Source organism: Elephantulus edwardii, unplaced genomic scaffold (genome assembly GCF_000299155.1).
Source record: "Elephantulus edwardii isolate Elephantulus edwardi_28Jun2011 unplaced genomic scaffold, EleEdw1.0 scaffold00129, whole genome shotgun sequence".
Classification (NCBI taxonomy): domain Eukaryota; kingdom Metazoa; phylum Chordata; class Mammalia; order Macroscelidea; family Macroscelididae; genus Elephantulus; species Elephantulus edwardii.
This window is the reverse complement of record NW_006399879.1, coordinates 2,998,406-3,014,015: the sequence shown is the minus strand read 5'-3', so window position 1 is coordinate 3,014,015 and position 15,610 is coordinate 2,998,406. Positions and strand designations below refer to the sequence as shown.

At 47.4% G+C, this 15,610-nt stretch overlaps 1 protein-coding gene across 2 annotated transcripts in view; it reads left to right on the top strand.

The window, feature by feature from the left end:
- Positions 1–15,610, top strand: part of GAK (cyclin G associated kinase) — a 106,306-nt gene that overhangs the window by 6,382 nt on the left and 84,314 nt on the right. Inside the window, exon 2 of one of the 2 annotated variants that reach the window (XM_006893590.1) lies at positions 14,704–14,765. The exons of the other annotated variant lie outside the window; for it this stretch is intronic. Coding sequence (XP_006893652.1) covers positions 14,704–14,765 — 62 coding nt within the window. The remainder of the gene's footprint in view (positions 1–14,703; positions 14,766–15,610) is intronic. 2 annotated transcript variants of the gene reach the window in all.

Sequence of the window (15,610 nt, the reverse complement as noted above, 5' to 3'; positions counted from 1 at the left end):
AGGGAGGAAAGTGCAACAGTGAATGAATGGGAATCCAAAGTCTCTGTAAACGGTCATTAAAATAAAAAAATAAAAAAAGATGTTGAGAAGGCAGAGTAAAATAACGAAGGGAGGGCTGATGGCCTAGTGGCCAGAAGCTGCACTGCAATCCTGAGGGCATGTGGTTTGAATCCACCAGATGCTTTGCTGGAGAAGGAGGGGCAATCGCCTCCTGTGCCAGTCAGATCTGATTCAATGGTACACAACAAGAAAAAAAAAATTTTAAAAAGTGAAATAATGAAATAAGCAAAGTGCTGAAGTTAGAATAATCAAAAGGAAAAATCCAACCTGATGTTTCTCAAGCTGAAAGAACTGAAGACAAATGCAGACCAGATGTCGTAGATACAGAAGGATTCTGTGGGCAGAAGATTGACAAGAAAGGTCGAAAGAAGGTCGAAGGAATCACAGAGTCAGGACACCAGAAAGGATTGGCCCATGGTCAGCCTTGTCGTGTCATCAAGAGCCGGCATTACTAACGTAAGCACTCGAAGCAGCACTGCAGGCTCTGTTGGAAACAAGGCTCTTGGAGTTGACATTGACATTGAAATGTTTCGCAGTGCTGGAGATGCTCATTCGTCTACATCAGGACATTGGAAACACAGCCACCTGGCCCACTGACTGGAAGAGCCATATTAGTGCCCATTCTGAAGGTGGGTGGGCCAGGGAAATGTAAAAATCATCAAACAGTGTCGGTAATGCTGTACACAAGATTTTCCTAAAGCTAATTATTACATGATTCTAGCAGGACTCCCGTAGTGAACTGCCAGGAATCCAGCCTGAGTGGAAAAGGGGCTACGTGGAGCAAGGGGTACTGTTACTGATGTCAGGTGGATCCTGGCTGAAAGCAAAGAATACCACAAAGATGCTTACCTGTGTTTTATTTATTAGGCCGAGACACTTAACTGTGTGAATCCTAGCAAACTATGAATAACATTCAGAAGAATTGGAAGCCCAGAGAACTTAATTATGCTAATGGGAAACCTCTATACAGACCAAGAAGCAGTCCTCTGAACAGAGTAAGGGAACACTGCGTGGTTTAAAATAAGAAAAGGTTAAAAAAAAAAAAAAGGAAAAAATTAAAAAAAAATCAAAAAAGGTGTGCTTGAAGCTTGTGTCCTTCCATGTATATATATTCAATCCCTTTGCTGAGCAGATAATCCAGGGAGTTGGGGTATATGAAGAACTCAGCACGTATTGGAGGTCCTTACAATCTGCAATGTGTGGATGATACAGCCTCCCTTGTTGAAAGGAAGGACTGTGTGCCCTCCCTGGTGCAGATCAGGTCAGCCAGTGCAATGGCTATGGCCTTTAGTATGGACTCTTGTCATTATGTGCCATCCAGTTGACTATGATTCACAATGACCCTGTGAACAGTGGCTCTGAACTTTGCGTTATCCTGAACCAGCCTCATCACCTGTGACGCACCTGACCCATAGCCACCGTGTCAATCTGTCTCATCCTGGGTATTCCTCTCCTACACGGACAGTCTACCCTTCCAAACATGAAGTCCTCCAAAAGCTATCCCTCCTGGCAACATGCCCAAAGGAGTTTCAGATCCTTACCTTCAAGGAGCAGCCTGGCTTCACCCTCTCCAGGACAGACCTGTTTGTTCTCTTGACAGTCCATGGTATGGGTCAATACTCTTCCCCAGCACCACGGCTCAAAGGCATCAATTCTTCTGTCATCGTTAGTCATTATGCAGCTTTCTGATGTATAGGAAACAATTGTGAAGACCATGTCCTGGATCAGGCAGACACTAGTCTCTGACTGACATTATTGCTCTTTCACACTCTGGAGTGATCCCTGACAGCAGGCTTTGCTAAGGCAAATCGTCTTTTGATTTTCCGACTGCTGGTTCCAAGGATGTTGATTGTGGACCCAAGCAGGATAAAATCATTAGCAATCTCAGTGTTTTCTTTATCTATCATGATGCTTCCTGTTGCATTTCACCTTATATAAAGGAAATATAGGGGTTTTTTGTTCCATAAGGAACTTCCAGAAGTTTAAGCAGGTTTTAGAATAGGGCATGTCACCAGGGATATTATCCCTTATATTGGCGATCCTGGCTGAAAGTAAAGAATACCAGAAGAATGTCCATTTGTGCTTTATTGACTATGCAGAGATATTTGACTGTGTGGATCATGACCAGTAATGGCTCACATTGAGAAGAATGGGAATCCCAGAGCGCTTAATTGTGCTTATGTGAAACCTAGACCTAGACCAAGAGGCTATTGTGCACATGAAGCAAGGGACCACTGCATGGTTCAGAATGAAGAAGGGAGTGTGTCAGGGCTGTATTCTCTCTCTCTACCTATTCAGTCTGTAGGCTGAGCACATAATTTGAGAAGCTGGACTCCATGAGGAAGAATGTGCCATCAGGATCAGAGGAAGACTCACTGACTACCTGCGTTATGTAGATGACACAACTTTATTTGCTGAAAGTGAGGAGGCCTTGAGGTACTTGAAGCAGAAGATCAAGGACTATAGCCTTCAGAATGGATTACATCTCAACATCAAGAAAACAAAGGTCCTCAACACAGGATCAACAGTCAACATTATGATAGATGGAGAAAGGATTGTGGTTGTCAACGATGTCATTTTCCTTGGTTCAACAGTCAGCATGCTTGGTACTAGCAGTCAGGAAATCAGGAGACATATTGTATTAGGGAAGTCCACTGCCAGGGACCTCTCCAGAATGCTGAAGAGCAATGATGCCAGTTTGAAGACTAAGGTGCACCTAATTCAGGCCATGTTCTTCTCAGTCACCCACAGCACATCTGAGAGCTGAACAGTGAGTAAGGATGACAGAGGAAGAATTGATGTATTTGAGTTGGGGTGTTGGAGAAGAGCACTGGACATCCCATGGACGGCCAAGAAAACAGATATGTCTAGGAGAGGGTACAGCAGAATGCTCGGAGGCAAAGCTGGTGAAGCTTCGACTTTCATACTTTGACACGTAGCTAGGTGAGGCAATTGATTGGCGAGGGGCTTGGAAAGATGGGAGGGAGTCAGTGAAGGAGAGGAAGACCCCCAATGAGATGGGTTGGCACGGTGAGTTCAGCACTGGGCTTGAGTGTGGCAGAGATGACGAGGACGGCACAGGACAGGGCAGGCTACAGGTCGGCGTTCATAGAGTCGCTGTGAGTCTGACCTGCCTTGATGGCACCTGACAGCAGCGAATCCTTACCACCAGACCCCTAGGTACCATCCCGATTGTTACGTTAGGGTCCACCGAGAGGACAGCGGCAGACGGAAGCCTCGCTCTGCCCTGCGCCATCCTCACGGTCTCTGCCAAGCTCAGCCTCACTAGTGGACACTCAGTCAGCCCCTTTCCCTGAGGGGTTTGTCTCTCGTGCTGACCCTCTGCTGTTCTAAGCAGGTGCTTCTCCTGGTCCCTCACGACAGCATGCCCGAAGACAGCGTTCCCCTGGCTCTGCTTCAGAGAAACAGCCCACTGGTGCTTCCTCCAGGACAGGTTTGCTCCTTGGCAGCTTGTGGCGTATTCACTGCTCTTTGTCACAGCACAGTTCAAAGGCATCGATTCTTTGTGGTCTTCCTTCTCCAGGTGTCCTTGTCCGAGTGTCACAGGCACACGAGGTCACTGAAAATGCCATTACTTGAGTGTGGAGTCTGGCTCTTCTTTGTCTCTAAATTAACACTTCTCGCTCTCCAGCTCTTCAGAGAAAACCTTGACAGAACATTTTCCCAACATAGCATGTCTTTGGATTTCTTAACTGTTGCTACTATAGGTGTTATTTTTTTTTATTTCTTTTTTTATTATTAAATTTTATTAGTTTTAATGAACATTTACAGAGATTTTGGGTTTTCATTCATTCATTGTTGCACTGTTTTCTCCACCCTCATCCCCAGTTCATTCTTCTCCCCCCCCATGTCTGTTTTAATTGTCCAATTGCCACAGTGCTTGTCAAAGCCAGTTCTGATTAATCTCCTTTGTCAGTGTGTCCCTTGCCATTCCCTATCATTCCTCCCTGAGAGAGACTTCACCCTGATTCATAAGGAAAAGGGGATGGCGTATTCTCTTAGCTACTTCCTGCTGAAAAGGGACGCTGTGGGTTTCAGGGTGAAGGTCTTCTCTCACTACTCTAAAGGGCCCCTTTGGCAGTAGGAAACACATAGACTATTATGGAGATTGGTTTTGGAATTTAGATGCACTGTTATCTATTGTGCTTAGCTGTACATGTTCATATCCTTGAAGATGTATCATGGAAGTGTTGCAGCCTAGAAGATACAAATTTAACCAACAAGTTAAAAGTGCATGAGTCAAAAATTGAAAAGCAATAATATTCTGAGTAGAGGTTCTAATAGTGGCACAAATCAAGTTACAGAGGTAAGGTGGTTCCATTGCCATCCTTACTCTAACTTAATTTTTTTTTTTTTAAATTTAAATTTGTTATTAATTTCAGTGAAAATTTACAGAGGCTTTGGATTTCCATTCATTCATTGTTGTAGATTTTATAGGTGTTAATTTGTCGATCCAAGTAAAACGAGACCCTTGACAGCTTCAGTCTTTTTTCCATGTATCTTGATGTTGCCTGCAGGTCCAGTGGTGAGGATTTTTGTTTCCTTAGTGTTGAGAGGTTATCCACATTGAAGACTAGAGTCTTTGATTTTCTGTAGCGAGCGCTTCAAGCCTTCTTCACCTTCTGCCTCAGGATCGTGTCAACTGCATGCTGCGGGTTGCTGATGAGTCTTTCTCCAGTTAACGTCATGATATGCGGAGGAAAGAGGAGAGCAGTCGAGGGTTTCCTTTTCCTCAGGCGCACGTCGTTAGGTGATCAGTTAGGTTCCAGGTACGACTCCTACCGACCCTGTGAACAACAGATCTTGTCTTGTGTCCATGGAAGCAGCAACCAGGGAATCAAATGGCGGAGGTGCTCCTGACCCAGCCCTGGCGTTTTCACTTGCTTTATACGCGTGTGAAAGGTGGACAGTGAATAAGGAAAATCAAGGACGCTGTGAGGCCTTTGAATTTTGATGTTGTCAAAGAATATCCAATGTACCAAATAACATTTAAAGAATATGCGTGGGTGAAGAAGAGGCAAGAACGATCGGCCAGAGCCCGGGCGTGGCCACATCCCCAAGTCCAGTGGCTGCATCCTGCCAGAGTCGTCACCATGCCCAAGAGAAAGGCCGAAGGGGATGTGATGGGAGACAAGGCCAAGGTGAAGGACGAGACAGAGGAGACCTGCAAGGTCAGCTGCTAACCCTGCTCCTCCAAAACAGAGCCTGACCTAAAAGGGCCCCTGCACAGAAGGGGAGAAGGGACCCGCGGGGCTGGCTGATGTTGGCAAGGACGGGAGAAACCCTGCAGGAAACGGAGACGCCAAACAGAGCAGGCATGGAAAGCTGAAGATGCTGGGCACGCCAGGTGAAGCATGTACGTGTCTGGTAACTGTGCACTTCTGGTGACTGTACAGCTTGAAAGACTATTTTTTATCAAGTTTTATTAAAATGCAGAGTTTAGTTTCACTTTTTTTACGCTAAGAATGGGAATCCAGAACATTTGATTGTGCTTATGCAAAACTTATACTTGAACCAGGAGGCAGTCGTCAGAACAGAGCAAGAGATATGGTTCAAAATTGGGAAGGGTGTCTGCCAGGGATGTGTTCTCTCTCCATACCTTTTCAGTCTAGATGCAGAACAGATCATCCAGGAGGCTGGGCTGTGCAAGGAGGAATGTGGCATCAGGATTGGTGGAAGATTCATCAACAACCTGCGTTATGCAGATGACAGAACCCTGCTTACTGAAACTGAGGAGGACCTGAAGCGCTTGCTGCAGAGGGTCAAGGACTGCAGCCTTCAATATGGATTAAGGCTCAATGCCAAGAAGACAAAGATTCTCATGACTGGGCCAATTGGCAGCATCATGACAGATGGTGAAGAGATTGAGATTGTTTACAGTTTTAGTTTGCTTGGCTCCACAGTCAGCACTCTTGGTAACAGCAGCCAGGAAATCAAGAGACGAATTGCATTGGGAAAGTCAACTGTCAGGGAACTCTCCAGAGTACTGAAGAGCAACGACTTCAGTCTGGAGACTAAGGTGCACCTGATCCAGTCCATAGTCTTCACAATTGCTTGCTATGCATCAGAGAACTGGACAGTGACTAGGGATGATAGAAAGAGAATTGATGCCTTTGAGCTGTGGTGCTGGAGAAGAGTGTTCCATATACCATGGACTGCTAGGAGAACAAACAGGTTCATCCTGGAGAGGGTTAAACTAGGCTGCTCCTTGGAGGCAAAGATTCTGAGCTTCGTCTGACATACTTAAGATATGTTACAAGGAGGAGCCAGTCCTTGGAGAGGGACATCATGCTTGAGAGGGTGGAGGGACAGCACAGGAGAGGAAGCCCCTCGATGAGATGATTGATTGAGTCACTGGGTTAATGAGGGTGGGTGTGTCAGAGACAATAAGGTTGGCACAGGGTAGAGCAGGGTTTAGGGCTGTTGTTCATAGGGTCACTATGAGTTGCAGGTGACTCAACAGCACATAACAACCACCACAACATGTTGTTAACACTTCATTGCTTTTTGGGGGAAGGGGCAAATGTCACCAGTATATCTCTGAAGCTGGACTGAGTTAATGAAAACACTCCACCTTCTTTACTTGAGAGACTTCTCCTGGTTCTTGGGGGGAGGATTCTCTGGTGATGACGCGCTTTAGCCAGCCTGGCACAGGTGCCTTGTGGCGTGTAGAAACACAGTCTGTTTTTATGTCCTCTTCTCCCTCTGCCTTTATCGTAGACTTGACTCCCATGAATCCAGAATCCTTTTGGGCCTGAACCCCGCCCCCAAGAGACCGATTACCATTTTGTCAGGCAGTCTGGACTTTTCTGGTGACATCTGAGTAGCAGTCCTCGAAAGAAAGAGCAGTGGTTCCTTTTTTTTTTTTAAAAAAAAAAGATTGTGGCTCTTCAAATTGGTAATTCTGCCATTTTTGTTTCATTTTCTGAAAGTCAGTGTCAGCTCATGAAAATTTGTTAAACAACATGCTATAGGCGGAACGTCAAACCTCCACACCAAGCTCTCCCTGTCGAGGCGTCAGGTGAAGATTTCACCGAGTTTTACTGTGGCTTCTTGGTTTTGGAAGTCCCCTGAAGAAGGGAGTTTAAAAGATGTTCACTGTTAAAGACTGTCCACCCATGTCTTACCTGCCTGAAATATCGTGAACCTGAAGTACTCGGCTCTGGTCTCCTCACAGAGCGGGCAGTTGTTGACAAGGTAGCTGTCCACGTCTCTGGTCCTCTGTTGATTCCTGGCTGCTGTCTCTCTCGGCTGCTGCAGGCTAGGGGAGAGCACCTGGGGTGCTGTGGGTGGGCACGCACAGACCTTAAAGACCCCAGGCAGCTCACGGTGACCTTGGAGGGGGACGGCAGCACTAAATCGTCACCTTGGAACAGTTGTCTGGAGTGGCCTACAGAACCTCTGGTCCTGTGAGGTGTCTCCTGTGCGCGGTTGGTGACAGCCGCTGCTTTATTCTGGTGAACACATAATACAGCGGTGTATGTGGCTCAAGGGAGCTTGGTGTTATCAGTGGCTTTGTGTTATGGACCGTTTCAGTGCCAGCTATTCCTTCCACATAAGCAGAAACGCATTGCTTCCCTACCAGTGCCCCACTCCCATCCCCCCTCCCATGGTGGTGTGTGCCATGGAGTTGGAGCCAACTCACAGCTGACCCTCCGGCAGGTTCTCAGAGGCAGGAAACCACACGGGAGGGGATTGTCCATCCTCCTCACATGGAGCAGCTGGTGGATTTGAACCGTGTGCCTTTGGGATTGCAGTGCAGCTGCCTAGCCCTAGGCCACCAGAGCTCCTTTCCACCCCTGTAACTGGTACTAGACTTGCATGTGAGATTTGCCCGTTCCTGTGTGATCGCTCAAATTCTAAGGTCTATTTCGAGGTAATTGCAGATTTGTGTGCAGCTGTTAGAAATGGTAGTACGGGAACCCTGGCTCTGTCTCCTCCTGGGGCGAGGGATCAGAGCTGTGCTGTGATGCCCCATGAAACATCTGGAAGTCAGTAGAGGCCGGATGGAACCCGCCCATCCCTGCAGGACTCACACGTGGTACTTGTGTCCAAACCAAAAGCTGCTGGTGTGAGTCAGTCCAGACTTGGCAATTCTCAGACACACTTGCCCCACAGGTCGTCTGGGACTGGGGTCCTTGCAGACACAGAGGGCCACGTCTTTATCCCCTGGTGCAGCTGGTGGGTTCAAACTGCTGGGCTGGTGGCAGCAGAGGCTTCGCGTTTGTACCACCAGGGCTGGCTGCTCTGTCGTTGGTGCCTGCCCTTGAGTGGGCTCAGCCCAACCCCGTGTTATGGTGAGTCAGAACTTTGGAAAGGCGGGCAGTGTGGACGCTCTTGGGAGCGTGACATTGTTACGGAGTGTCTTGGCTGAAAGCAGAGAACACCAGAAAGATGGTTACTCATGGTTCACTGACTGCCTGACGGCACGCGAACGTGAATCACAACTAATTATGGAGAACGTTGCAAAAAGTGGACGTTGCAGAAAATGCAGCTGTGCTCACTAGAACCTGTGCACCTGGGGGCCGTCATTCGAGTCGACCACAGGTTTAAGATCCAGAACGGTGTGCTTCACGGTCATGGCTAGTCCCCGTGTCCATTCAGGCTGTCGTTGAGTGCCATCGAGTTGACTGCAGCTCCTGGCAAACACTCCTGTGAGTCCTCACTCCTGTGACCAGCGGATTGGCGCTGCCCTGTCCTGAGCCGTCCTCATCATCTCAGACACCCGGGCTGTTCCTGCAGGCTCAGTTCGTCTTCTTGAGGCTCTTCCATCCCTTCTTTGTCCCTCCACCCTCCCAAGTGTGATCTCCTTTTATAAGAACTGGCCCTTCCTAACAACATGCGCAGAGTAGGAGGTGAAGTTTGATCATCTTGCCTCCAAGGAACCGCCTGGCTGCTTTCTCTAAGGGTGATTGTTCGCTTGGCTTTCCGTGGGACAATCAGTACTCTTCTCTAACACCAAAGGCATCAGTTCTTCTTCTGTCATCCTTATTGAGGTCCAACCTTCAGATGCATAGCTAGTGATTGAAGAGACCATGGCTTGAACTAGGTGCACCTTACACTTTAAGCTGACATCGTTACTCCCTGACAACACATTTTCCCAATGGAACACATCTTGATTTCTCCACTGCTGCTGCTCCTTGACGGGTGGTGCTTGTGGAGCCAATCAAGATGAAATCGTTGACAACTTCAGTCTTGACTTGATCTGTCAGATTGTTGCCTGTTGATGCAGGGGGAAAGGTTTTTGTTTTCTTGATGTTGAGGTGTAATTCCCAGTAGTCTTTGATCTTCCCCAGCAAGCATTTCCCTCTGCAGGCTGAGCACATCATTCTGGAGCTGGGCTGTCTGAAGAGGAGCCCTGTGTCAGGACTGGAGGAGAGGCACTAGCAGCCTGTGATATGCACATGATACACCTTGCTTGTTAAATGACTTCCTTCTGTTCCACTGATGAGCCTAACCATCCTGAAATCAGCCCCACTAGCGCCTTTATCGTCGTGTTGACGTCAGCTAGTCAGCCCTGTTGAGTCTGTATGTCCTTCCCAAGGTTGTTTGGCTGTTCTTCCTTCTGCAGTTTTAAATAAGTTTTCATGACTGCTCACCTGTTTCTATACAAAAGCTTTCTGGGAATTTGATTGGAATTGCATTGAATCCATAAATCATTACGGGGAGAAGTGGTGTCTTAATAATACCTCATTTTTTGATTAATGAACGGCTTCTATCTCAACTTATTAAGGTCTTTAATTTTTCTCAGTACTACTTTATAGCTGTCAGTATAGAAGTCTTATATCATTTACCAGACTTATTCCAAATAGTATGTATTTTTGATGCTACTGTAAATGACATAAAATAAGAAATGAAAATGAGAATACCAGAAGGGTATTCACTTGTGTTTCATTGACTATGCAAAGGCCCTTGACTCTGTGGGTAGTAATAAATCGTAGATAACATTGAGAAGAATGAGAATTTCAGAACACTTAATGGTGCTCATGCAAAACACAGATAAGGAAAAAAAAAAAGAAAAAAAAAACACAACCAGAGAAGACGCACTTGTTAAAAAAACCAAACAGACAGACAAACAAAAAGAAGCACTTGTTCAGAAATAACAAGGAGGCTCTGTGTGGTTTCTGTCTGGAAAGGTGTGTGTCAAGGTTTTATATTCTCCATACCTGTTCCTCCCGTCCAGACTGTCTTTTTAGTCCCTGTGTCTTTTTAGGTAAGTTGGAGCAGGTGTGTACAGTTTGGCTTTAGTGCGAGATAAGGCTGGTAGTGCTGGAGAAGAGTATTGAATGTACCATGGGCTGCCAAGAAAATGAACAGATTCATCCTGGAGAGGGTTAAACCAGGCTACTCCTTGGAGGCAAGAATTCTGGGGCTTCATCTTACATACTTTGGACATGTGAGGAGAGACAGGTCCTTGGAGAGGGACGTCATGCTTGGGAGGGTGGAGGGACAGCGCAGGAGGGGAAGACCCTCTATGAGGTGGATTGATTCAGTGACTGGGGTAATCGGGATGGTGTGTCAGAGGCAATGCGATTGGCACAGGACAGAACAGAGTTTAGGGCTGTTGTACATCGGGTTGCTATGAGTCGCAAATGACTCAACGGCACATAACAAAAACAACAAGGCTGGTAGCTTCGTTAGTGATTTCCAAGCTGCACACACAGCTTGTGGAAATGATAGTGGTGGGGCAAAGCGTCTGAGAAGCTGGGCGATGTGAAGAAGAAGGTGGCATCTGGACTGGAGCAGGTCTCACCAACAACCTGTGTGATGCTGATGACACAGCCTTGTAGCAGGTGAAGAAAACTTGAAGCATTTACTGCAGAAGATAAAAGATTATAGCCTTCAGTGTGACTTACACCTGAACATTAACAGAAATCCCTCAGCCCGGCCCAGCTGACCCACTATGACGTTGCTGTTGTTAGGCCCTGTCGAGTGGAGCACAACCCAGGGCAGATTTAGGGACCCCAGACCTCAGTCTTGCCCTGTCGCGCTCCGTCCTCACGTTTCCCAAAGTGCTCTGGCCATTGTCCTAGTCACTGTGTCAGTTCATCTCCGTGAGGTTCGTCCTCTTTTCTGCCGACCCAGCATGATGTCTTTTTCTAAGGGCTGGTGCCTCCTAAGAATATTCTCAAAGTCTGTGAGCTGAAGTGTCAACTTGCCTCTCGGGAGCACCCTGGATGCACTTCCTCCAAGATGGGCTTGTTTGCTTGGCAGTCCAAGGATGTTCAGTGCTGTCGGGTGTAGGGGCCATCGTGGCTCAGTGCACTATGTGCTGGGCTGCTGACGGAAACCACAGCAGCTCAAATCCAGCAGCTATAATGGTAGATGGAGGAAAGATTTTTATGTCATATTTCTTGGATCCATAATTCCACCCATGTTACAAGCAGTCAAGAAAAGAAAAGATAATAAAAGGAAATGAAAAGATGAGTTGCATTAGGCAACTCTGCTGTCAAGGATCTGTCCCAAAGGCCAAAGAGCAAGGGTGTCAGCATAAAGACTAAGATGCACCTGACCCAAGCCATGGTATTTTCAGTTGCTTCATGTTTATGTGAAAGTTGGACAGTGAATAAGAAAGACCGAAGAATTGATACCTGTGAATTGTGATGTTGGCGACGAGTGTTGAACACAGAATGTCTGTAAGCCCCTGAGTCTTTTTTAGGTAATTTGGAACAGGTGCATACAGTTTGGCTTTCGTGCGAGACAAGGTTGGTAGCCTTGTTAGTGATTTCCAAGCTGCATACACAGCATGGGAAAGTGATAGCCGTGGGGTTTTGTTGTGCGTCAGTTCAGTTTGTTCGAAGTGAGGGCAGACTTGCAGACTTGCGTTACATTGAAGACCAGCGTGAGCTGTGCTTGGGTTGCTGGAGTCAGACGTTTGTGCTGAGGTGATGTGGGGTTCGCCTGCCTTTCGTCTAACTTTTGAGCTTGTGGTGGATGGTAGGAAGCTAGGAAAAGCCCTCTGCAGGGTAAACCTGAGGACAGCCAAGTGCCATTCACTGCTTTTAGAAATGCTAATCACCCTGGCTTGTAGCAACCTCTGTGTGTGAGGGTTTCTTTTTTTATTGTAACCTTAAACTTTTATCAAAAATCTTGGAATACAGTATTAAAAGAGACAAAGATTTTACTTTAAAACGTGAGTTACATTGAAAGAATGCAAAGGTCTCAGATTGTGAGCTTTGAAATGTTGTTCTGTGCTGTCCAGTCGGCTATGACTCATCCTGACCTTACGTATAATAGCTGACCCCTGTTCTTTTGTTATTGTTATTCTCTTCTGTAGCATGGCACCAACCTATAGCTGACCCTCCAGCATGTTTTCAGAAGTAGTTAATCGCAGAGGAGATTGCCCATCCTTCTCCCACAGAGCAGCTGGTGGCCTCAAACTATGTGCCTTTAGGATTGCAGTGCAAGAGCTCCTCTGTCCTTGGTCAATGTCTTAATGTCTCTGACACATCTGCCCCCATTACCTCAGTTACTGTGTCAGTGCACCTCATCCAGGGTCTTCCTGGCAACACGCCCAAGTGTGTGAAATGAAGCTTCAAAATCCTTGCCTCCCAGGAACAGCTTGGTTACACCCTCTTCGGGACAGACCTGTTTGTTCTCTTGGCAGAATGTTCAGTACTCTTCTCCAGCGCCATGACTTGAAGGCATCAATTCTTCTTCTGTCCTCTTTGGTCATTGTCCAGTTCTCTGATGCATGACAGGTAATAGCAAAAACCATGGCCTGGATCAGGCAGACCTTATCATTTCTCTTTAGCACTCTGAAGAGGTCCCTGACAGCAGATTTTCCTAATGCAATTCATCTTTTGATGTCCTGACTGCTGGTGTTATGTGGAACCAAGCAAGCTGAAATTGTTAACAGTCTCAATCTCTTCTCATCTGTCATGGTGCTGCCAATTGGCCCAGTGGTGAGAATCTTCATTTCCTTGATATTGAGCTGCGATCCTTGACCTTCTGCAGCAAATGCTTCAGGTCCTTATCAGTTTCAGCAAGCAGGGTATGTCATCTGCATAATGCAGATTGTTGATGAGTCTTCCTCCTATCCTGATGCCACATTCCTGCTCATAAAATCAGCCTTCCAAATGATCTGTTCTGCATATAGATTGAGAAAGTGTGGAGATATGAGGCATCCCTGACATACTCCTCTCCTGATTTTTAACCATGCAGTGTTTTCTTTGCCCTGTTCTGTCACTGCCTCCTGGTCCAAGTATGGGTTGTTCTGGGATCCCCATTCTTCTCAAAGTTAGCCACGATTTGTTGTGATCCACACAGTCAAATGTCCAGTCAATGAAATTCAGACATTCCTCTTGTACTCTCTGCTTTCAGCCAAGGTCAGTCTGCATTTGTGATGCTATCCCTAGTGTCATGACCACTTCTAAACCCAGCTTGTATTTCTAGTAGTATGATGTCAGTGTCCTGTTCCTGTTGGTTTTAGATGATCTTCAGGTGGCGTACTGGTAAGAGGCAGTGCTGCAATCCTGAAGGCACAGAGTTCAAATCACCAGCTGTGGGAGAAAGATAGGCAGTCTCCTTCCGTGTGATTAACTGCCTCTGAAAACCCACTGGAGGGTCAGTTATGGGTCAGTTCTGATTGAATGGTAGGTACTTGAGATGTTAGCAAGTTAAAGAAATTAAAATGGTGTTTTTCATTTGCTTTAAGAACCAAGTACAATAAATTTTACTAAGTACAATAAGTTTATTTGCAACATTGAGGGAAAACAGTTAGTGAAACAGTTCTGATCGATGGGAGACCTGGGAAGTAGAGAATAGTTTTAAACCTCTGTAGATTAGAAGACAGGAGGGGGATTAGCATTCTAAGTATTTCCAGTATGTCTTACTTTCTGATGTTTCCCTCAAAATGGTGTGTGTGTGTGTGACGCCTCTGCCTGTGTCCCCAGCGGGATCCGGGTGTGCTCTTCAGCTGGTGCAGACAGCGCCCTCTTATCACCTTCCTCTCCTGGTCTTCGGTTAATGACATTATCTCTTATTTATCCCGCATATGAGTAATTTTTCTTTTCTCTCTCTCTCCTTACTCAGTTTGGGTAGAATTTATCAGTTGCACTAACTTGTTTTTAGAGAACTAGGCTTTTGACTCTGTTCCCCCTGGCCCCCCTGGCCCCCCTGCCTCCCACTGGCACTGGCTTGTGTTGAGACGTGTTTCCTTCCTGCCTCTGAACAGAGCTGGAGGGAGGTCCCTGCACTGGGGCCACTGCCATCGCAAGTGCGCTTTGCATTTTAAAGGTTTTTTCTAGTTTAGTTTGATGCTTTTTAAAAAGTGGATTATCGTTCAGATCCTCCTGCTGGTGCATCTCAGTCCTTTGCCGCCAAGCCTGGGTGCAGATGCTGCCTCCGTTTTTCCCCATCTCTTTGTACGACCAGGGTACCTGCTACACCAAACCTTCAACTCTACCATATCCGTGTTTTTCTTGATCTTGACAGACTTGGCGTCCTTCCGCCTGGCCATGAGCAGAAAGTCTTTGATTTCCTCAGTGTCAGGAAGCCTGGCGACGAGGGGTAGAGGGCTGCAGCACGTGCTGGCATTGCTAGCAGCTAAAAGCCAGGAGCCACTTGGATATTTGAACTAGACTCCAGCTCTGAAATAACACACGTCTTTGTCTTTTTCAGGAGGATTTGCGTTTGTGTACGAAGCCCAGGACCTTGGAAGTGGCAAAGCGTATGCGCTGAAGGTAACAGGAGTGACAGGGAGCTTCGCCGTGGGTCTGTTTGCCTCTGAGGAATCTCTAGATCCGTTTGCAGGGGCGCGTTCTGACTCATGGCTGTGTATTTGACGGTCAGGCCTGTTGTCTCTCACGGGAAGGTGGGTTTGGACACAGCCCAGGCCTCCCTGGGACTTGTTAGTGTCGTTAGCCCACCTGAGCCCTGCTCTGGGCATGGGGGGGGGGGTTGGCAGAGAAGCGGCCCATTTTGGGGAGCAGCCTCCTGCCACTGGGGTGCCACTGCCTCCTGGCTTTCTGGAAATTTCTGTGTGTCAGAAAAAAAAAAAAGGATCCCCTAATCCCTGGAATTCCAGTGAGTGCTGCTGTGTGAAATGGAAGTGCCATGGGCCATCTGTAAATGGGATCATGTGGGGTGTGAGGCCACCTGGGTGCTGACGTGGCAGGAGGGGCCCGGCTCCTGGAGCGAGGAGGCCGCAGACCTGCTGGGCAGGGTGCCCGCTTCGGCCTTGCAGGGGTGGGGCTGACCTGGGCGGCGGGCTGGGCCGAGCTGCCCTTTGTGCTCTTGTTTTGGGGATGGGATTGAGCCCCTGTCCCTCCTGGTGAGCCCTGGGGACCCTGGTCTGTCCTGTCTGTCGAGGCCTCTGGGGGAGAAGGCTGCTCTCAGAGTATTCTGTGTCGGTGGGTCCCCAGGGTCCCTGTGAGTCAGGCTTGGCAGCGTGCGTGCGTGTGTGTGTGTGTGTGTGTTTGTTTGCACTTTTGAAGCTTCCCTGGCACTCTCACCAGCTCTGATGTTAGCACTGGGATCACTGGGTGCTTTTCACGCTGTCGGAGGTGCCCAGCTTGGGCCCCGACGC